The sequence below is a fragment of the Aquarana catesbeiana genome, linkage group LG07 (genome assembly GCF_042186555.1).
Source record: "Aquarana catesbeiana isolate 2022-GZ linkage group LG07, ASM4218655v1, whole genome shotgun sequence".
Lineage (NCBI taxonomy): Eukaryota > Metazoa > Chordata > Amphibia > Anura > Ranidae > Aquarana > Aquarana catesbeiana.
Genome location: NC_133330.1, coordinates 15,610,221 through 15,632,326, shown reverse-complemented (window position 1 = coordinate 15,632,326; position 22,106 = coordinate 15,610,221). Strand labels below are relative to the sequence as shown.

At 44.3% G+C, this 22,106-nt stretch overlaps 1 protein-coding gene across 2 annotated transcripts in view; it reads left to right on the top strand.

Annotated features, from left to right (window-relative positions):
- Nucleotides 1-15,716, top strand: part of SEMA3F (semaphorin 3F) — a gene marked incomplete at its 5' end in the record, with an annotated part of 28,768 nt that extends 13,052 nt beyond the window's left edge. The window contains 6 exon segments of one of the 2 annotated variants that reach the window (XM_073591661.1): nt 1,101-1,189; nt 3,488-3,529; nt 9,328-9,485; nt 9,650-9,717; nt 10,879-11,012; nt 12,708-15,716. In XM_073591661.1, coding sequence (XP_073447762.1) covers nt 1,101-1,189; nt 3,488-3,529; nt 9,328-9,485; nt 9,650-9,717; nt 10,879-11,012; nt 12,708-13,109 — 893 coding nt within the window. 2 annotated transcript variants of the gene reach the window in all.
- Between the last annotated feature and the right edge of the window lie 6,390 nt (nt 15,717-22,106).

The following is a 22,106-nucleotide window of genomic DNA, read 5'->3' as shown; positions in this document are numbered from 1 at the left end:
ATAACTCTGATTCATTTTCATACCTAAAATATTTGTATAATTTTTTTAAGAATATATAAGGTTTTTATTTGGCACACTGTTTAAAGTGGTACTAAACCCAAAACAAAAAAATGCCATATATTGCAGCTTACCAATCATTAGGTGTAATGGCTGCATTCGTTTTCTTTTTTGGCATTTTTCCCCTTTGTTTTCACCTGGTAATCTGGCCAGTAACACACCTCCTGTATTAGAGAGACACAACTCTGGATGAAGAAGAACAGGAGACACAGCAAAGAGCAGCATTGTCAGAAATGGGGGGAGGGGAGTGTTAGATATACTAGCAGATTTAAAGTGATATTAAAGGTTCAGTGTTAAGTGGTTTGTCTCATCCATGCATGTACATTCTGCTGGAGAGCTTGTGCTTTTGAAAAAAACAACAAACTTGCTGGCTGGATCACAGATGAAAATATAGGAAAGAAAATCTAAAAGAAAAAAATACAAATAAAAAGACAATACCCCAGCTCAACTGCTACGTTCAATAGCTGGAGACCAGTGCTCTGCCTGAGATGTTTCGTCCCTGGGGAAATTAATCCATAATATGTAAAGCCAGTGTGTAAACCTCTAACGCATTTCATCTGTGTAGCCAAAACGCATTAGATTTTATACGCTGTGTCTTTTGAGATGTAGCCAATACAGATTTGCATCAAAGAGTACAGAGTGGCCGGCTGTTCCTTTTGTAAAAAAGAAAACAAATGCAGTTGCCTCTAGCATTGGTAATACATTTTTTTGCTCTTGGGTTTGATACCGCTTTAAAATAGATGATATTATTTTAATAAATGAAGCCTTCATTTGATCATTATGATGGAGCTGACATAGTGATCACCCGATTGGGAATAGCTCTGATTGGAACCCAAACATTGGTGGGAGCCGTGGCTGTGAACTGGGATGGAGAGCCAGCAGCTGAGCAAAGTGTTGGCTTCTGGCTCTCAAAGGTGGAAGTGTCTATTGAGGTGTCCTCAGCTTGGGGCATTGTAGCGGAGAATGCTTGAAGTATCTCTTTGATGAAGTACAGAAATGTATTATTGTGAGAGAGAAGTTTAACGGCTGCTGTTCCTCCTCAGATCAGGGTACAGTGCAGAAGGTGATTGTCCTGCCGAAGGACGACCTGGAGACGGAAGAGCTGATCCTGGAAGAGGTGGAAGTGTTTAAGGTATGAGATAACGTTTTGAGACTTCCATCCAACTTTACCAGCTCTATTAAAGTTTCTTATTATTCTTTTCGGGTACCTTATTGGCTACAGAATACTACTGTTCCTCCTGAGGGGCGAGGGACAAGATAAATGTCTGAATTAGGATAGACGCCGCTCATCAATTTTGCTGCACAGCAAGGCAGAGCTGTGTGACAGATCCATTATAGGTTTCAGTGCTAGCAAAAGAAAAAAGGTCACTGCATTCCAAGTTAAAAGCCATGGTTAAAAGTTTAATGAATGGTCCATTGCAAGGCAAGCTGACGCATTTCGTTCGTATTGAGTAGGAGTTAACAGGTGGAGAAGTTCTCAACTTAGATGAACCCGAAGCAGCTGTGATCAATTAACTTACATAATTGCAAAGAGTATAATTACAAAGATACTCAATCTGCTTGGCATGCTGCCATTTACACCATGTATTTAAAAAAAAAAGTATCAAGTTGGCTTGTCTAAAACTGGACACAGAATATCAAACAATAAATCATACACCGGGGACAGCCACATCGACACAGAAACATATTCTATAAATGTGCACCTTTAGATACATAGTATAGAACTCTTTATACAGCCTTTCTCAACCTTTATAACATGGAGGAACCCTTGAAGTAACTTTCAGGTCTCAGGAAACCCCTGCCAAAATGCACTATAACTGTAGCTTATAGTACGATAGTGTGGTGGTCAGTGGAAAGAATGTCCCTTACATTGGTGATCAGTGGGAAGAATGTTCCTTACATTGGTGATCAGTGAGAAGAATGTTCCTTACATTGGTGATCAGTGGGAAGAATGTTCCTTACATTGGTGATCAGTGAGAAGAATGTTCCTTACATTGGTGATCAGTGAGAAGAATGTTCCTTACATTGGTGGTCAGTGAGAAGAATGTTCCTTACATTGGTGATCAGTGAGAAGAATGTTCCTTACATTGGTGATCAGTGGGAAGAATGTTCCTTACATTGGTGATCAGTGGGAAGAATGTTCCTTACATTGGTGATCAGTGGGAAGAATGTTCCTTACATTGGTGATCAGTGGGAAGAATGTTCCTTACATTGGTGATCAGTGAGAAGAATGTCCCTTACATTGGTGATCAGTGAGAAGAATGTTCCTTACATTGGTGATCAGTGAGAAGAATGTTCCTTACATTGGTGATCAGTGAGAAGAATGTCCCTTACATTGGTGATCAGTGGGAAGAATGTTCCTTACATTGGTGATCAGTGGGAAGAATGTTCCTTACATTGGTGATCAGTGAGAAGAATGTTCCTTACATTGGTGATCAGTGGGAAGAATGTTCCTTACATTGGTGATCAGTGAGAAGAATGTTCCTTACATTGGTGATCAGTGGGAAGAATGTTCCTTACATTGGTGATCAGTGAGAAGAATGTCCCTTACATTGGTGATCAGTGGGAAGAATGTTCCTTACATTGTTGGTCAGTGGGAAGAATGTTCCTTACATTGGTGGGCTTTGGGATGAATGCTCCCCTTGCAGTTAGCTAAAGAGATGACAGTGGATATATATATGAGAATTTTTCAAAAAACTGCTGATTGCTCAAGGAACCCATAGCAACCTCTGGAGGAACCCTACTGTTTCAGGGAACCCTGGCTGAAAAAGACTGTCTTTAAATGATATGAATTAAGTACAACTGCTGTATCAATCAAATAGTAAACTATTGCTATGTCCAAACTACCCCCCGCCCCCCAACATGCATATAAGATCATTAGCCTTTACTGAGAAGAATCTTAGAAACCATATAAAACATTAGATAAGGCCAGCCAAACCAAAGTTGCGTGGAGCATTAGGGTATTTCTGAGGTTCTTTGAGCTATGGGTGATTGACCTTTCATTTGATGGTGCTTTCCTTTCGTGCCAGGAGCAAGACACCAATAATCTTTTTAGCTGTGGCATTTTGAGCACCACTCCAGGGGTTACTTTTTTTCTCTATTAACCACCAAATAAAGCAGGCCATATGGCTAAAAGATTTGAACCCTTTATGGGCAGGCTGATTGTACCCAAGTCATTGCATTGATCAACTTGGGTACAACCAGCTCCCCTCACTCCCCAACTGGGAGAACACAAAAGCTCCACAGGAGGGATTGCCCCCATTAACACTGCGTTGATGGAGGAATCAAGTGATTTTCTTTCCTGGAGCCTATGGTTGTAGGAAAGAAAATCATATCATCTAAGGGTTTGCACCACATTTCTATTCATCTTTATATTAAGTTTTCTGTACTTTACCTTCTACCGATGTAACTTACCAGTTTTATCTCTTAGGAACCAAAACCCATAAGATCCATGAAAATTTCTTCGAAACGGGTAAGTCCATTCCTGCATTTATATTCGATCAATGTGCTGATTCTTCGTAATGTAATATTTGATTTCTGTACTCGTGATATGTAAACCTTTTATGTTTTGCAAAGGTGACAAAGTCAACATTTACCATTGTAATGTTCAGCAATGACACAATATACCCATACAGTTTATGCTGAGCCGAGACTAAAGGAATCAAAAAGTCCTACAACCAAATCCGTGCAAAGCTTAATAAAGGCTTTGTAGAACTAAAGATATTCACAAGTCGCATTCCATCTCATATCCCAAAATAGGAGGATTAGTCCTCATTTCGGGACAGTGGGCAGAGCCATCAATACTTTATGTACCAAAAGCCAAGTGCTCAGCCAGAACCTCTTTTTCTATCATTATTATTTTGAAGCTCCACAAAGCCGTGAGCACACTCAAAACCAAACACCAGGTGCAAAAAAAAAAAAAAAAGCACACAAAAAAGTGCCCAGGGTGTGCACATGGTCCTCCTCTGAAGAGAAAGCACCCTGGCCCTGATCCCCAAGGCTCCTGACAGGGACTGGGGTACTCTGGGCGGAACCCCTTTCTTTGGGAGACCTGCCGAAGCAAGACCTACCCAAGTACTAGGTGGAGCTCCCTCGAAGAGAGACCCCATGGGAGGGGGAGAACCTGCCCAAAAGACCACATGAGACATTCAGGGCAAGTCCGAGGACCTACACTCTATTAGGTGGGGTGAGAAAGTGACTGTGTATGTGCAAGAAAACAACACATGACAAACAAACATATAAGAGAAAGTGGAGAAAGTGCTTCAATGTGACTGGTGTACAGTGCAAATATAGCATAATATGACTGAGCCATTTACTCCAAACTGCATACAGTCTGGAGACCATGACTTCTATGGAGTAGATAATAATGACATTAGAAGCCAAGATGTGGGCTCCAGTGATGTGCTAGAGCAGTACCAGAATAATGACGTGGGGATCCCCCAGTGCCTGCAACCAAATTAATTTCTAGATTAGCCAGAACCCTGATGACCACATTCACTCTGTAAAGCTAACCGCAACCAGAGCTGCACTGACTGCACTGTGACCCACCACTTCCTGCACCCCCCACCATCTCCATTATTAGCTGTTGAGGCAAGGAGTGGGTGCACCATTGCAGTCATTGAACTCCTAGTCGCGGGCAGCACAGAACAAGTTTTTATGGGTTCTGGGGAATGTAAAATTGAACTGTGCTGCAGCAATAAGTGAGTGGTGCCTGCTTTGTGGTCCTGATGCTGGTTCAGCACAATGCTGCAGCGCACACTTGCAGTGTTTAGTAACTGAAAGCAGAGACACGGAATGAAGTCACTCAACTTCAAAGAGTCCAAGGTACATTTATTGGTATCACCTGATCAAACTGTTTCTCCTACGTGTTTCTCTCCAACAGAAGCTTAGTCAGTTGGAGTGAAATGTGTAAGGGAGTAGGTGGATTCACTTGGTATCGGTGACACCAATAAGTGTATCATGGACCCTTTAAATGTTGGGTGGCTTCATTCTTGTTTCTCTGCTTTCAGTGTTAATGGATCACAGACCGTCTTGGAGCCAGCACCCTTTGGTCAGTTGAGCGGTGAGGGGAGCCTTGTAGTGGAGTAGTTGAGATTTATTGCAATTGTTTAATAACTGTCGCATATACACTATATTACCAAAAGTATTGGAACGCCTGTCTTTACATGCACATGAACTTTAATGGCATCTGTAAGACTAGGATGCCATTAAAGCTCATGTGCGTGTAAAGGCAGGCGGCCCAATGCTTTTGGCAATATAGTGTATATATGGGCAGCATGGTGGCTTTGTGGTTAGCACTTCTGTCTTGCAGCACTGGGGTCCAGTGGTGTCACCAAGGTTGGTGTCACCTGATGCGGTAAAACATGGCGTCACCCCTAACCCCCCCCCCCCCAATAATTTTTTTCCCATATAACACTGCATATAATGGCAATAGTAGTACCATTGAAAACTATCAAGTCAGGGTACAGTTGGCAGTAGGTTCGATCAGGGTACAGTTGGCAGTCAATTCAGTGATGGGTAAGTGAAGGTCCAGTTGGCAGCAGGCTCAGTGATGGGGAAGTTGGGATACAGTTTCCAGTAGGATCTGTGATGGGTAAGTGAAGGTCCAATTGGCAGCAGGCTCAGTGATGGGGATGATGGGGGTTACAATTGACAGTTGGATCAGTGATGGGAAAGTTAGGGGGAAAGTTGGCAGTAGGAGCAATGATGGGGAAGTTGGGGTACAGTTGGCAGTAGGATCAGGGATTGGGAGGTCGGGGCACAGTTGGCAGTAGGATCAGTGATTGGGAGGTCCGGGCACAGTTAGCAGTAGGATTAGTGATGGTCCTGGTACAGTTGGTAGTGGGATCAGTGATGGGGAAGTCTGGTGGTACAGACAGTACGCTTACTAACGTGCAGTGACCCTGGTGTCCTCCAGCTCCCGATCATTGGTACAGCCGCCTTGTTCCAGCCTGGCATCAGACAACGCACAGCTGTAGCGCAGTACACACAAGCCACAGCAGATGGTGGCATCCACCGTGTCGAAGTCCTCCAGACACTGGAATACCTCCTGGTAATTGCCAGCAGCATCCACCCAGCAATGACAATACTCCCCCTGAGCCCTGGTACTGCCCAAAGTGAGCAGTGTGAGCATCAAGTAAGCTGCTAATAAGCCCATAGTAGTGTCCAGTGGGGGTGACAACATTGAGGTCGGATATCACTTCCTACTGGATGCTATTACCCGGGTGCGAACCATACATCCCCTCACACCCATAGCGGTGCAACTGCTGGGGTCCTTGGTTTGAGTTCCAACCAAGACACTGTATGGAGTTTGCATGTTCTCCCTGAGCTTGCGTGGGTTTCTTCTGGGTACTCCTATTTCATCCTACACTCCAAAGGCATACTGGTAGACTATTTGGCATATGTTTAAATTTTACTAAGTATTCTAAGTGTCCAGCGGGACGGTTGTCTCGCCATCTGCCCCAGCAGCAAATAAAGCAGTTTGAGGCTATAGTGCTATAGAAATATTGATTCATGATACAAGACATCCAAGAAAACTGAAACAGGACAGGAATACGTGTGATCTCTGAGGAAACCATGGGTGGAAACCTCGCCTGCAGTTTCTTCAGTAGACGCATTCTCTATATTAAAAATCCTTGAAAGGCAAAAATCCATCAGCGGCTGAAGAAAAAAGGACAAATATAACGAAAAGCCGTATTTTCCCTGTATATATCACCAAAACTCAGACAAAGGTCAAGTTTTATTCTAAGGCTCATTTTAGAAGGAGCAACGTTCCAATGTCTCCGAACATTACACTTCCTGTTATGATGGAATCTGATTCCAGGACAATTCCCTCTGCAGCCGTCAGCTGGAAGGTTTATTGTCAGTAATATATAGATAATCTTTATGTGGGGACTTGGAGGTGTTCGGGACGATTGGAGGTCACTGGATTTTGGGATAAACATATGTATAGAAAAGAGAGAACAATGTAACATGCACAACAATTCTCTATACTTGGATTTCATTTAAATATGCTTTTATGTGAACGGAAATTAAAATCTGTAGATTTTCAGATGTTAAAAAAAATATATTTTTGTTGGTCTATATATGACGAATTATTGGTACTTTTATTATCCAATGAAACTACGGAATGACTTTCTTGTGAAAAAAAAGCTATGGAATGACTAGATAGCAATGAGGTCTGGGGTACCTTGATTTAAAATTGATAACTAATATACAGAACTGTGTTGCTCTGTTTGTTGAAATGCATGAAAATCCAAATACCTTCATTACCCTCACAATAACTTATACAATATATGCAAAACAATGTGCTAAAAAGTGATAATGATACTGTATATAAAATGTGACATTGAGTCCCATGTAGTATAAAACATGTGAAAAAAGTCCACCCTGAACAAAATTGTCTCCTCCATTTCCAGTGCACCAACCACCAACATACACAGATGCTTAGACCTCAATACACAGAAGGAGAGACAGTTTAAAGGGCCACAGGGCCCTAATTCGGACTTTACAGGCAAGATGGACAAATATATAGTACAAAAATATATTTTATTAACAATAAGTCATATCAAACAGGTCAAGTAAAAAAGAATTAAAAACGATAGGCATATGATAGTAATGAGTATCCAGTGTAAACAAGAGAGTTGACACCAAATAAACGGCAGTGAGCCCCTTTGCGTTCAACGCGTTTCGCTCTTTTGCTTCGTCAGGACGCACTTGGGGAGTAGTTGGAAGGAACAGGTCTCACTATCAAAGATAAAATAAATCCATCAGACATTATATTACAATAATATATGATAAAGAAAAACTTTCAAACATTGCTATATCCAGAGGACATACGCACATCAGATACAAATAGCTACCTTGTCAGCATAGAAATATCTCCACATGGAGAGCTCCCAGGTGATCACCCAGGAATCGCCGTGTAAAGCAGGAGGCAGTTTCTTACTAATACCAGTGACTGTGTATAGGGCTGCAATAATCAGCATGTTAATCCAAGTTACTATCCAAAGAGCAGCCAAATTGAACATTAAAATAGGTGATAGTATATAAAAGACATACCTGAAGGTGTAAAGATATATATATATGAATATAAACTCATATGGTTCACTGGGGGAGGAAGGAGATACGCCATAAGTATCCAGATAATTAAAGGGTGAGAGTAATAGAGAGGAGAAGAGTAGAACACACAACACCCTTTCACCTGTTTTCAGTCCAGAGAAACAGGGGCTTTCAACAATAATCCATATGGACAGATATATATTCCTACGATTTGAGAACAATGCTCAGATCCTAGATGGATGAATGGCTTTCATCCTCATTCCAAATAGCAGTAACTACACAATATACCTCATAAAGCAGAGAAGAATGCGCTTCTATGTGCAGTAATAAAACACTTTAATGGCAAGGAAGGGTTCAAAACACTTACAAGATGGAAGTGAAAAACAGGCACATCAATGAATCCATAACCTCCAGCGGGATGCTTCCTGGGAGTAAAGATAGCTACAGGTGGAAGTTCCAGCTGACCAGCGGTGGAAAACATTGTGTCTCTGATCCAAGATGGAGAGCCGTGCTGTCAGGACCAGCATGGAATCCAGGCAACCGGAAGTGACGTCAGAGTGGGCGGGGCATGTTTCTGGGCATGCCCAGTCTCTCCTTCTTCAAACCATACGTGTCCCACCCACTCTGACGTCACTTCCGGTTGCCTCATGCCCAGGAAAAGAGCAAGGATCCGATGAACCCTGGAAGACGTCCCGCGTGACGAAATACGTAGGGAGGAGCCTAGCTGTGACATTATCACGTCTGCCTGGATGACCAGCTGGTGCCGGTGATATGTTTAAATTTCTCCCTTGTTTGTGGGTATATGCCCTGAATTTTTAATAATAACAAGCTAGGATTTATTAGACTAAGCAGTTTTCCTTGCTCTTTTTCTGTGCGTGAGGTATATTGTGCTATGTGATGTCACGTTTTCTGTATTATCATTATAAAACCTTTGCACATGGTTTTGCTTATATCGGTATTTTGAGGGTAATAAATGTATTTAGATTTTGGTGGATTTAAAGAGACAGCGTAACTCATTTTTATATACATGTATTTAGATTTTTTTTTTCTGTTTGAACATCGGTGAGTGCTGCTGTTTTGCTATTTTATTTGATATTTAGGCACTTCTAGTGTGGGGTTAACATATATCAGTGAAATTGATACCTAGTTATAGCCCAGTCCAATCTGCTGTTTGTACCTCACTTACAATCCTCCTTATTCATCTCACAGCAACAGCTCTATGTGTCATCCGAGTCTGGTGTGACGCACCTGGCCCTCCACCGCTGCGATGTGTATGGAGAAGCTTGCGCTGATTGTTGCCTCGCCAGAGACCCGTACTGCGCCTGGGATGGGAAGACGTGCTCCCGCTATTCAGCATCCTCCAAGCGGTACGCAGAGGGGTGAGCCAGGGATTGGCTGGCAGGGAAGAATATGATATACAGAGCTCCGGTCTTAATTATCGGCCTAACATATGTATGTTTTATCTTCTCTTGCTCCATTTTTTTTCCCCCACCGTGTCTTCTCCTCTGCTTCTGGCCCTTACCCTGGACAGACGAAGCCGCCGCCAGGATGTCAGACATGGAAACCCCATGAGGCAGTGCCGAGGGTACAATTCCAATGGTAAGGTCTTGGTATTAAAGTACCAAGGAATAAGAACTCAAATCAATGCCCACAACACTTTTCTTTGCCACTCGCCAATATTGCTACGTAAATCTTCACACGTACATCTTCCACTATCAGATTTTCCTTTTCTAGAGGTAAAGGTGATGTAAATACCGTATTTATCGGCGTATAACACGCACCCCAAGTTTAGGAGGGAATTTTAAGGAAAAAAACTTTTAGGAGGGAAGTTTAAGGAAAAAACTTACATTTAAATGCCCATCAATGCAGCCTTATCAGTGTTCATCTGGAGCCTTGTCCATCATTGCAGAATAATCAATGTCCATCTGCAGCCTTGTCCATCATTGCAGAATGATCAATGTCCATCTGCAGCCTTACCCAGTTTCATTGCAGCCTTGCCCAGTCTTATTGCAGCCTTGCCCAGCCTTGCCCAGTCTCATTGCAGCCTTGCCCTGTGTCAATGCAGCCTTGCCCAGTCTCATTGCAGCCTTGCCCGGCCTTGCCCAGTGTCATTGCAGCCTTGCCCGGCCTTGCCCAGTGTCATTGCAGCCTTGCCCAGCCTTGCCCAGTGTCATTGCAGCCTTGCTCGCTTAAAGTTAGCGCCGCTGAGATACACAGAGGCAGTCGTCCTGTGTACTCGGTTCCTCTCGCAGTCCTGCCCAGTCCCGCCCCTTGGCCCGGCTCCTACGATGGACATAACACAGGTCCAATGGCGGGACTGGGCGTGACTGCGAGTGGAGCCGAGAGGAGCTGAGCCTAGCCGAGTACACAGTACATGTGTATTTCAGCGGCGCTCGCTCCTCTCCCCCTCAAAGTCAGCGGGCTTCGGCGTATAACACGCACCCACGATTTTTCCCTCATTTTAAGGGGAAAAAAGTGCATGTTATATGCCGATAAATACGGTAAATTCATAGTTGAGCTGTCCTGCAATTTGTGCCACTGCCCCATTTCCTGTATGTTTTACTAATAATGATCCAACACTTCACTAGCTACACCCATCTTCAGCTTTTTGCTAAGCTTCCATCCACCCCCTTTCTAATCATTACCTTGAAAAGCAGGCACTCCATCGCAAGCCTGATACCAACTTTCAGCTAACCTACAATGCAGCTTTTGTATATAGTGCCTATGTAACTCATAAACTATCTTAATTGCTTGTTACAGCCAATAAGAATGGGATGGATTCAGCACAGTATGGAGTGGAAGGTAGTTCTGCCTTCCTGGAATGTCAGCCACGCTCACCTCAGGCCATGGTAAAATGGATCTTCCAGAAAGACAACTCAGACCGAAAGAAAGAGGTGAGACACATCCCGTATCAAAGGGTGCAAATGGTGTTGGGGAGATTCACACTTCGATTTGTCACCAGAGAAAGGTGAGGGGAAATTCAAATAATTTTGCTAATTCTTGCTCTAACAGTAAAGCTAAGGAAACAACCCAGTATATTAGTGTGCCTTGAGTAAACAAGACTGCTGTGTCTACAAACTACAGTTACAGGAATACTAAACAAGACATACAGAGTGCTACAAATGTGCACACATGGGCACATGGGCATGCTACTTTTCCTTTTCTAACAAATGCACCAGGGATACGCGAAAAGTCAATTTGATTCTGTTATAGCTGGTCTGAAATTACCATGGCAAACAGGATCTGAAGTAGTTTGTAGATGCAGCATTCTTGTTTTGTGAAGGCTCATTAATTTACTACTGGTTTGTTTCCTTGAAGAAGCAAGAATTAGCATAACAATTGGGGGCTTGTCCGGGATCTGTATTAAATTCCAACAGTCATCAAAGCAAGAGGTGAGGGGGAATCTTCAAAATCTGTGGAAGCCCCTGCGCTGGTGACACCTGTCTAACAGGGAAATTCTTTCCACTTTTTGAGAGATTTCCTCTAAGTTACTTTTGTGTCTTCAGGACAGGGCAGTGTAGGGAAATCTCCCCAGTGCGTTATATGCAGAAAAACCTGAAGGGCTTTAACCCTTCTCTATACATACACTTGAAATCCCCAGGGCCCAGGCTGTGGCCTGGGGGTTGCATGTGGTTCTTTAGTGCTTACTTTGCAGCTCTCAAACTATCTTACTTTTTTCTGTGACGTCTGCCCCTTTTCTCTTATTAAATTTTGTTTTTCCTCTGATTTTTTATAATGGATCTCACTCAAATAAATATCAAATGATACAAAATGATTAAAAAAAAATTAGAGGGTCTATAGGGAGTAAAATCTAGAAATGTAGAAATGTTGACTTGTAAAGGGGTGGTACTGGCTGTGATCTCTAGTAGTCTCCTGTAATGTGTCTCCAGTTAATGAATGTCCCCTGAAGTATGTCCATAAACTTTACCATCTCCAATAGTATGTTTGCAGTCTTTGACCATCTTCTGTTGCATGTCTTCAGTCATGACAGCTTTCTGTATTATTACATTAACTGATAATTAGGTTTGGTCCTTTTGGGCCGCAGGGGCCACATTTGAGGTCCTTTAATACAACTAAGTTTTAAATGAATGGGTAATCATACATTGGTGCAGGGGTCCCCAAACTTTCTAAATAAAGGGCCAGTTTACTGTTCTTCAGACTTAAGGGGGGGCTGGGCTGTGGCCACTGGGAGGGAACATCCTGACGTCAGTGGGAAAAAACAATGCCCCATCGTTGGTGTCAGTGGGAGGAATTGTGCCCCATCGTTGGTGTCACTGGGAGGAATTGTGCCCCATCATTGGTGTCACTGGGAGGAATGATGTCCTATCATTGGTGTCATTGGGAGGTATCCTGCTCTTTCACTGGTGTAAGTGGTGAAAATATGTCTCATGGTTGGTGGATAAAAATAGTGCCCGAGGACCAGATGAAAATTGTGCCCGAGGGCAAGATAAAAGCAAGCAAAGGGCCGTATCTGGCTCGCGGGTCACAGTTTGGAGACCACCGCATTAGTGCATACATTGTCTAATATTACACAAGAAAAAATGAGTTAGATATTCAATCTGATACAGGACCCTTTTTTCTTCCTCTAGTTGCGATCGGAAGGACGATTCTTGAAGACCGACCAGGGTCTACTCATCCGCTCCCTCCAGCTTTCCGACACTGGCGTATACCACTGCACGGCTACCGAGAACAGCTTCAAACATACGGTCATAAGAGTGCGGCTCCATGTTCTCAGCAGCGAGGCCGTCACGGCAGCTCTTCTCCATCCAGACAATCCATCTGCCCTGGCGTCCCATCCCGCCGGGCCACCAGGCGCTTACGACGAGTTAGTGCAACTTCTCTCCCAGCCAGAGATGGGACTCATCAACCAGTACTGCCAGGGATACTGGCGCCCCTCCGGGTCCGCCCTCAGCGAAGCAAAAGACCTTCAGGATCAGAAACGGGCGAGGAACCGGAGGAACCACCCGCCCACAGAGGAGCTACAGACATGAGAACCCCCTGGCCATTGGGACTTCCTTTCTACCATTCCCTTACTTCCAAACACATCGCATCTCCTACAGACTAACCCCTATTTTATTTTCACCTGAATCTTTGTTTTGTTTTTTATCAAGGAGAACAAAAACTATAAATATATAAATATAAATTTATATATAAATATATATATAAGGAAAGATGGAGAGGTTGCCTTTTCATGGGTCTCTCAGACTTTATTTATTGGGAGGCGCTGAAATGCCCAGTTTGGAGAAGATGAGGACTGACTTCTCTGGGGTATTTGCTATTCTTCAAATTTCTCTCTTGTATACTGTATCCCAAGTCCGAGAGCTCATTACCCATACTCCAATGGATTGACCGGCCTGCAGAACATCTCCGCTTCCATACTCTGCTGCGCACTGCACCTTTACTACCCACTTTGGACTGAATGACCAGCGGTGTGACCGCTGCACAGCATCGCCTATAACCACTGCATAGCGTGCTGACCATCACCACTGCTCTGCAGGACATTCCTTAAAAAAAAAAAATAATAATTTGCTGACATTCTGTGGTTAGATCATGACCCCGCTGGTGAGTTTTACCACGCCCCTTTACGCAGTAGAAAGTTGCGTCTATTTTCTGTACATAAATCCCGAACTAGACGAAATATCTGACAGCACTGCGAAAGGAAGGACGATCGCTGCACTGAGCGGACTGAGCCCCAGACACGGCTCCAGACATTTGTGACAAATATCATATTTTGAAAGCTTCCATTATTTTATTTTGTTTTAGAGGAATTATTCATGTAAAAAATACATATTTTCAATGGCCTACCTAAAAAAAAAAAAAAAAAAAAAATGATCTGCCATTGTGCAAATGTGCTACAGATGTCAGTGTTGCATGGATGAGCGCCTGCACTTTATCAAAATTGGATGTTTTCTGCTACATGGCGTCTGGACGTGCCCGATCTCGGACTGGGCACGTGCATCTGGGACTGTGCATTATGTGGGAGGAGCAATATAGGGGGGACCTTGCGCAAGACCAGTCTTCCTTTCTTATACATAGCTGGATCTTTAAAAGAATTGCCTATGTACTGAGTTTTATGCTTGGATAGTACAAGGGAGAAGATACACGTTTCTCATATGGGTCAGGGAAGGGGCAAGGGGGTTCCGGTCATGATTGCCACAGGTGTAAGTGAGGTCAGTGAGTGCTGATATCTGTGTATAAGGGGGAGAGGTAAGTGTGTCATGTTATTTGTATATTAGGAAGAGAGGAGGAGAGGTAAGTGTGTCCTGATATCTGTGTATTACGAGGAGAGGAGAGGTCAATGTGTCCTGATATCTGTGTATTAGGAGGAGGAGAGGTCAGTGTGTTCTGATATCTGTGTATTAGGAGGAGATGAGGGGTCAGTGTGTTCTGATGTCTGTGTATTAGGAGGAGATGAGGGGTCAGTGTGTCCTGATATCTGTGTATTAGAAGGAGAGGAGAGGTCAGTGTGTCCTGATATCTGTGTATTAGGAGTAGAGGAGAGGTCAGCGTGTTCTGATATCTGTGTATTAGGAGGAGAGGTCAGTGCATCCCTATCTCTGATATCTGTGTATTAGAAGGGACCAGCATATACTGATGTCCATAATTGAGGAGGACTTATAGAGGATCAAGCCTGTGTGCTTTCAGTCCCTGTCTCTGAACCCCTGCCTCTGTGCACCTGTCTCTGCACCCCTGCCTCTGTGTCAGTCTCTGCACCCCTGTCTCTGTGCCCCTTTCTCTTCACTCCTGTCTCTATGACCCTGTCTCTGCGCCGCTTTCTCTGCACCCATTCCTGCACCCCTGTCTTTGGCTCCTTCCTCTGCACTTCTGCCTCTGCACCCATTCCTGCACCCCTGTCTCTGTGCTTCTGTCTCTGCACCCCTGTCTCTGCACCTCTGTCTCTTCAACCCTGCCTCTGCGCCCATCTCTGCACCCATTTCTGCACCCTTGTCTTTGTGCTCCTGTCTCTGCACCCTTTCCTGCCCCCCTGTCCCTGTACCTCTGCAGCCATCTCTGCACCCATTCCTGCACCCCTGTCTTCGGCTTCTTTCTCTGCACTTCTGTCTCTGCGGCCCTGCCTCTGCACCCATTCCTGTACCGCTGTCTCTGTGCTTCTGTCTCTGCACCCCTGTCTCTGCACCTCTGTCTCTGCAACCCTGCCTCTGTGCCCATCTCTGCACCCATTTCTGCACCCCTGTCTCTGCGCTCCTGTCTCTGCACCCCTGTCTCTGCACCTCTGCCTCTGCACCTCTGCCTCTGCGCCCATCTCTGCACCCATTCCTGCACCCCTGTCTCTGCGCTCCTGTCTCTGCACCCCTGTCTCTGCGCCCCTGTCTCCGCTCCCCTGTCTCTGCACCCCGGGGACTCTGTGCTTTCTGTGGTGATCTCTCTCTATAAGGAAGAACTGAAATAAATAAGATCAATAAACAAATCACTAGTAAGTCGCCCCCCTTGCTCTTCCCATATATAGAGAAATTGTCCGCCTGTATATACCTGTAAATGACAATGTAACTATGTTTCTCTCTGCGTTTAAGCCCAAAACGTGCAGTGAATTCTCTCCTGTGGATGAATCGATATAATAAACACTGGCCTGTTTTATACATTGTGACTCGGGATTTCTGTATGACGAGCACGGAACCGTCTGATCTCTTCTGCATGGTGCTCCGGCCACTGTAGGGAGAATATAGGTTGGCTCATGTGTGGAGACAATGGGACAAGCCTCTGTTATTACATTATGAATGCTGAACATGACATCTGATTTATCATTATTTGTTTTATCACTTTTTGATTCACTGAAACGTTTTTCCAAAATTAATTTATTTTATGAGAGAAGTTGTGTTTTGTCTGCCATTATTTCATTTTGTTAATCATTTTCTTAATACCGACACCGGTAAAATGTCACATAGAGCTGGCTCTGAGCTCCCTATGTACTAAACAGGTGAAGTATTATTGGTCAGCTTGCCGTTATACTTCCATAGTAAATGTGTGGATAGCACAAACAAGATCTGCACAAAGATTTTTACAGGTCCAAACGTAAAAGTTCCTGTGACCCAGATTAGAACTTGGAACACCGCTCTAAGCAATGCAAAAGTTGAATCTCCCTGGTCCTCAGGAATAGGGTTACCGGCATTGAGGCTCAGTATCCAGCACTGACAAGATCGATGTGAATGGGGAACGCTGCACTCCCAGCCAGACTGAAGTGTAGATACAGAAGTAGGACAGCCTCAGCCAGCTCTCCTCGGCAAACCGCATCCCCTTATGCGTTTTATCCCACCCACCGGGGGCTTGGTCAACGAAGTCATGACTAAGCCCCAGTGAGCAGGGCGAAACTTGTCGGGGGGATGCTTTGTGGAGAAGAACTGGCTGGGCCATCCTACACCTATTTCTACACTTCAACCAGCATGGGAGTGTACCGTTCCCCAGGGAGTAAAAGTTCCTGTATTAACCAATTGAAGACTGATAAAGATCCATCACTTTTGCGGGGATAGCAAAAGTTCCTCCTTGATCAAGGCTGGAAGACAACATAAATAAAACAAAGTAATGTGTAAAACCTGCAAATAGGGGTTGACCATGACTTCCAAAAGCAAAGTACATATAGTTTAAGACAGGGGTCTCCAAACTACCACCTGCGGACACATTGAGCCTACTATAAGGATTTTATCTGGCCCATAGCTAGGGTCAGTGGTGTGGCCTCAATGTGCACAAATTGAGGTTTAAGGTCAGCAGAGGTTATCTATGGTCTCCACCTCTGATCTAAGGGTGGACTTAAATGGGGTCCCTAATGTAGGGGGTCAGCCCACCATTCTGCTGTGGTGGATCCTCACTAAGCTTCAGTCATTGGTTGCTAGGACCGCCGGTGTCATAGCAACCAGTGATGTCACGTGTGTGCCCTGCCTCCTGCAGAATGCTTCTCCCACCAGCTCCTGTCCCCTGAATGCTTGGCTCTAATGGACTCTGCTAAGCTATAATGGGACTGTGATGGGGGAATCGGATGCATGGGGGCACTCTGGTAAGAACACATGATGTAAGGGGACACGCTGATGGGAGACCCTGAAGTAGGGTGGGGACTCTGATAGGAGCCATAAGTAAGTAGGGGCTCTGATGAGGATTCTGATATAAGGGGGGCTCTGATGTAAGAGACGGGCTCTGATAGGAACCTTGATGTAAGAGGGTCACTGATGAGGACCATGATGTAAAGGGGCTCTGATGGGGACCATGATGTAAAGGGGCTCTGATGGGCACCATGAGATTTTCTTTAAGCCTACAAATATCTGTAAAATGTACAATGTGGCCCTTTTACTGAGAAGATTGGAGATCCACGGTCTAAGCAAACATACTGAAGAGAATATAAAAACTTTCATTTCATTTGAGTATCTCGTTGAGTGGCTCTAGTTGTAGTTTGTCACACATAACTGGACTTGTTCTGTAACAATTGAAGACTTTTAGTAGCTTACCAAGCCTCTTCTTCAGTTCCTGAAGAACTGAAGAAGGAACTGAAGACATGCCTTGGCAAGGAATCCAAAATACAGTTGAGCCCGCCCCCCATGTAATCTGTAAAATGAAGATACTTTATTGGCTACATGTAAAACACACTGGTAATATGCTAACGCGTTTCATCTGTAACATCCTTCCTCATAGCAATTACAGCCAAAACGTGTTAGCATATTAACAGTGTGTTTTACATGTAGCCAATAAAGTATCTTCATTTTACGGATTACATCGAGTGCCAGCTAAACTATATCTTGGTTAGAGTGCAGGGATACTTTAGCCTGAGCACCGGTTTACAGCAACAAGAAGCTGTTTGAGCAGTCAAGCTTGAGTATTGTATATCCTTATGCCTTGGAAAGCTTTGAAACATTTTCAATATGACAGAACAATCCATTTGAATGTGACCAACTACTACTGGATACAGTGCCTTGAAAAAGCATTCATAACCCCTTGAGAATTTCCACATTTTGTCATGTTACAACTAAAAAACGTAAATGTATTTTATTGGGATTTTATGTAATAGACCAACACAAAGTGGCTCATAATTGTGAAGTGGAAGAAAAATGATAAATGGTTTTCATTTTTTTTTACAAATAAATATCTGAAAAGTGTGGGGGGCATTTGTATTCAGTCCCCTTTACTCTGATACCCCCAACTAAAATCTAGTGATACCAATTGCCTTCAGAAGTCACCTAATTAGTAAATAGAGTCCACCTGTGTGTAATTTAATCTCAGTATAAATACAGCTGTTCTGTGAAGCCCTCAGTGGTTTGTTAGAGAACCTTAGTGAACAAACAGCATCATGAAGGCCAAGGAACACACCAGACAGGTCAGGGATAAAGTTGTGGAGAAGTATAAAGCAGGGTTAGGTTATAAAAAAATATCCAAAGCTTTGAACATCTCACGGAGCTCTGTTCAATCCATCATCGGAAAATGGAAAGAGTATGGCACAACTGCAAACCTACCAAGACATGGCCGTCCACCTAAACTGACCGGCCGGGCAAGGAGAGCATTCATCAAAGAGCCAAGAGGTCCATGGTAACTCTGGAGGAGCTGCAGAGATCCACAGCTCAGGTGGGAGAATCTGTCCACAGGACAACTATTAGTCGTGTTCTCCACAAATCTGCCCTTTATGGAAGAGTGACAAGAAGAAAGACATTGGTGAAAGAAAGTCATAAGAAGTCCTGTTTGTAGTTTGTGAGAAGCCATGTGGAGGACACAGCAAACATGTGGAAGAAGGTGATCTGGTCAGATGAGACCAAAATTGAACTTTTTTTGGCCTAAAAGCAAAAAACGCAATTTGTGGTGGAAAACTAACACTGCACATCACCCTGAACACACCATCCCCACCGTGAAACATGGTGGTGGCAGCATCATATTGTGGGGATGCTTTTCTTCAGCAGGGACAGGGAAGCTGGTCAGATTTGATGGGAAGATGGATGGAGCCAAATACAGGACAATCTTACATGAAAACCTGGTAAGAGTCTCCAAAAGATGTGAGACTGGGGCAGAGGTTCACCTTCCAGCAGGACAACGACCCTAAACATAGAATGGTTTAGATCAAAGCATATTCATATGTTGGAATGGCCCAGTCACAGTCCAGATCTAAATCCAATTGAGAATCTGTGGCAAGACTTGAAAATTGCTGTTCATAGACGCTCTCCATCCAATCTAACCGTTCTTGAGATATTTTGCAAAGAAGAATGGGCAAAAATGTCCCTCTCTAGATGTGCAAAGCTGGTAGAGACGTCCCCAAAAAGACTTGCAGCTGTAACTGCAGAGAAAGGAGGTTCTACAAAGTATTGACTCCAGGGGGGCGCCATACAAATGCCCCCCCACACTTTTCACATATTTATTTGTAAAAAATGTTGAAAAACATTTATCATTTTCTTTCCACTTCACAATTATGTGTTGATCTTGAAAAAGAAATGTCACCAGCACACCAGGATCTCCAAAAATGGGTCCAAAACTTTAATCACATAGTATCAAAAGGCGATGTTTCTGAGCCACGCAGGACCCCTTCATCAGGCATGTAACAAATTGTGATACAGACAACACACTATTTAAAGAACCATTCACCAATGCCCCTCATAAATCATCACTCAGATGTAGTACCTGAAGCTATAGATGAATCTACCAGTGCAGAACAAGTGATCTTGGATGATATATTCTATGGTAAAACATAGGGAGTTATCATAGTATGTAGATAAGAAGGTGGTGGAGAACCAGTGGCATGGCTATGGGGGTGTGGGGGGTGCGGACCGCAGAGGGGTGACACCATCAAGTATGAAGTGATATCTGACCATGACGGTGTCACCCCCATGTGTGTGGGGGGCAGGGGTGATGTTTGGGGGAGGCTAGAAAGGAGAGAGCCCAATTGGGGGTGGATTTGGGGGAGGATAGAAAGGAGAGAGCCCGATTTTGTGGAGGATAGAAAGGAGAGAGCCCAATTTTGGGGGGGTTTGGGGGAGGATAGAAAGGAGAGAGCCCGATTTTAGGGGGTTTGGGGGAGGATAGAAAGGAGAGAGTGCGATTTTGGGGGGTTTGGGGGAGGATAGAAAGGAGAGAGCACAATTTTGGGGGGTTTGGGGGAGGATAGAAAGGAGAGAGTGCGATTTTGGGGGGTTTGGGGGAGGATAGAAAGGAGAGAGCCTGATTTTGGGGGGTTTGGGGAAGGGTAGAAAGGAGAGAGCACGATTTTGGGGGAGGATAGAAAGGAGAGAGCCCGATTTTGGGGGAGGATAGAAAGGTGAGAGCATGATTGGGGGGGTTTGGGAGAGAATAGAAAGGAGAGAGCTCAATTTTGGGGGAGGATAGAAAGGAGAGATCTTGATTGGGGGGGGGGTTGGGAGAGGATAGAAAGTAGAGAGCCCGATTTTGGGGGGTTTGAGGGAGGATAGAAAGGAGAGAGCATGATTAGGGGGGGTTGGGAGAGGATAGAAAGAAGAGAGCATGATTTTGGGGGGTTTGGGGGAGGATAGAAAGGAGAGAGCACGATTGGGGGGGTTTGGGAAAGGATAGAAAGGAGAGAGCTCAATTTTGGGGGAGGATAGAAAGGAGAAATCTTGATTGAGGGGTGGGGGTTTGGGAGAGGATAGAAAGTAGAGAGCCCGATTTTGGGGGGTTTGAGGGAGGATAGAAAGGAGAGAGCACGATTGGGGGGGTTTGGGAGAGGATAGAAAGGAGAGAGCATGATTGGGGGGGTTTGGGAGAGGATAGAAAGAAGAGAGCTTAATTTTGGGGGGGTTGGGGGAGGATAGAAAGGAGAGAGCACGATTGGGGGGGTTTGGGGGAGGATAGAAAGGAGAGAGCCCGATTGGGGTGGATTTGGGGGAGGGTAGAAAGGAGAGAGCCCGATTTTGGGGGGTTTGGGGAAGGATAGAAAGGAGAGAGCCCAGTTTTGGGGGGTTTGGGGGAGGATAGAAAGGAGAGAGACCTTTTTTTAGGGGGGGTTTGGGGGAGGATAGACAGGAGAGAGCGCGATTTTGGGGGGTTTGGGGGAGGGTAGAAAGGAGAGAGCCCAATTTTGGGGGGTTTGAGGGGAGGATAGAAAGGAGAGAGCCCGATTGGGGGTGGATTTGGGGGAGGATGGAAAGGAGAGAGCGCGATTTTGGGGGGTTTGGGGAGGATAGAAAGGAGAGAGCCCGATTTTGCGGGGTTTGGGGAGGATAGAAAGGAGAGAGCCCGATTTTGGGGGGTTTGGGGGAGGATAGAAAGGAGAGAGTGCGATTGGGGGGGGGGTTGGGGGGACACTAGACAGGAGAGTTCTGGGAATCCTTCCAGTCTGATGCCAAACTAGAACAAATGTAAGCTTCACATAAGCTAAAATCCTCTTTTTTTGAAACTTCATTCCAACTTCCCTGAGGAAGACGGTCCTTTGCAACTCTGAAAGACGTTGGCTTCTTATAATGAATCCAAGCAAATTTACTTACCTCATCTACATCTCATGATTTGATCATTCCTAATGGAATGTTTGGAAGCCTCCCTTGGTTGGATGAGTGACATTGAGAGTTTTCACTTCCCACAAAGGTTTTTTGCCCAACTCAGAAGATTACACCATTTAGATAAAATTCATTAAAAGGGAAGGTGAATTTAAGTTGGCATTTGGTAGTTTTTAATGGTACATTGGCCTTTAAACAATTTCCTGAGAGTTGTGGAAGCTCCTCTGACCTATCCTGGTCCTGGTATTGTGCCAAAAAATGGCCTCATTCTTTTTTTTTTTTCACAGAAAGAAGAAAAAAGGAAAATAAAATGAGAAGTTCCTGTTCCCGAATGGCATTCAAATATAAAATAATTAAAACATACAATACAAAGAACACCAAGGTGACTTAGTAAGAGCAGAGAAGGGTCCAGAAGTCGGAAAAATGATGAGTTGGTTTCAGTGGAAACAATGTTGTGTTGAGTTGATGAAGATTTGATTGTAATAGGGAGGGACGGACACAATATGGAAATCATTTAGATTGTACAATCTCCAGCTAATCTTCTTTAGAATTACAAACAAG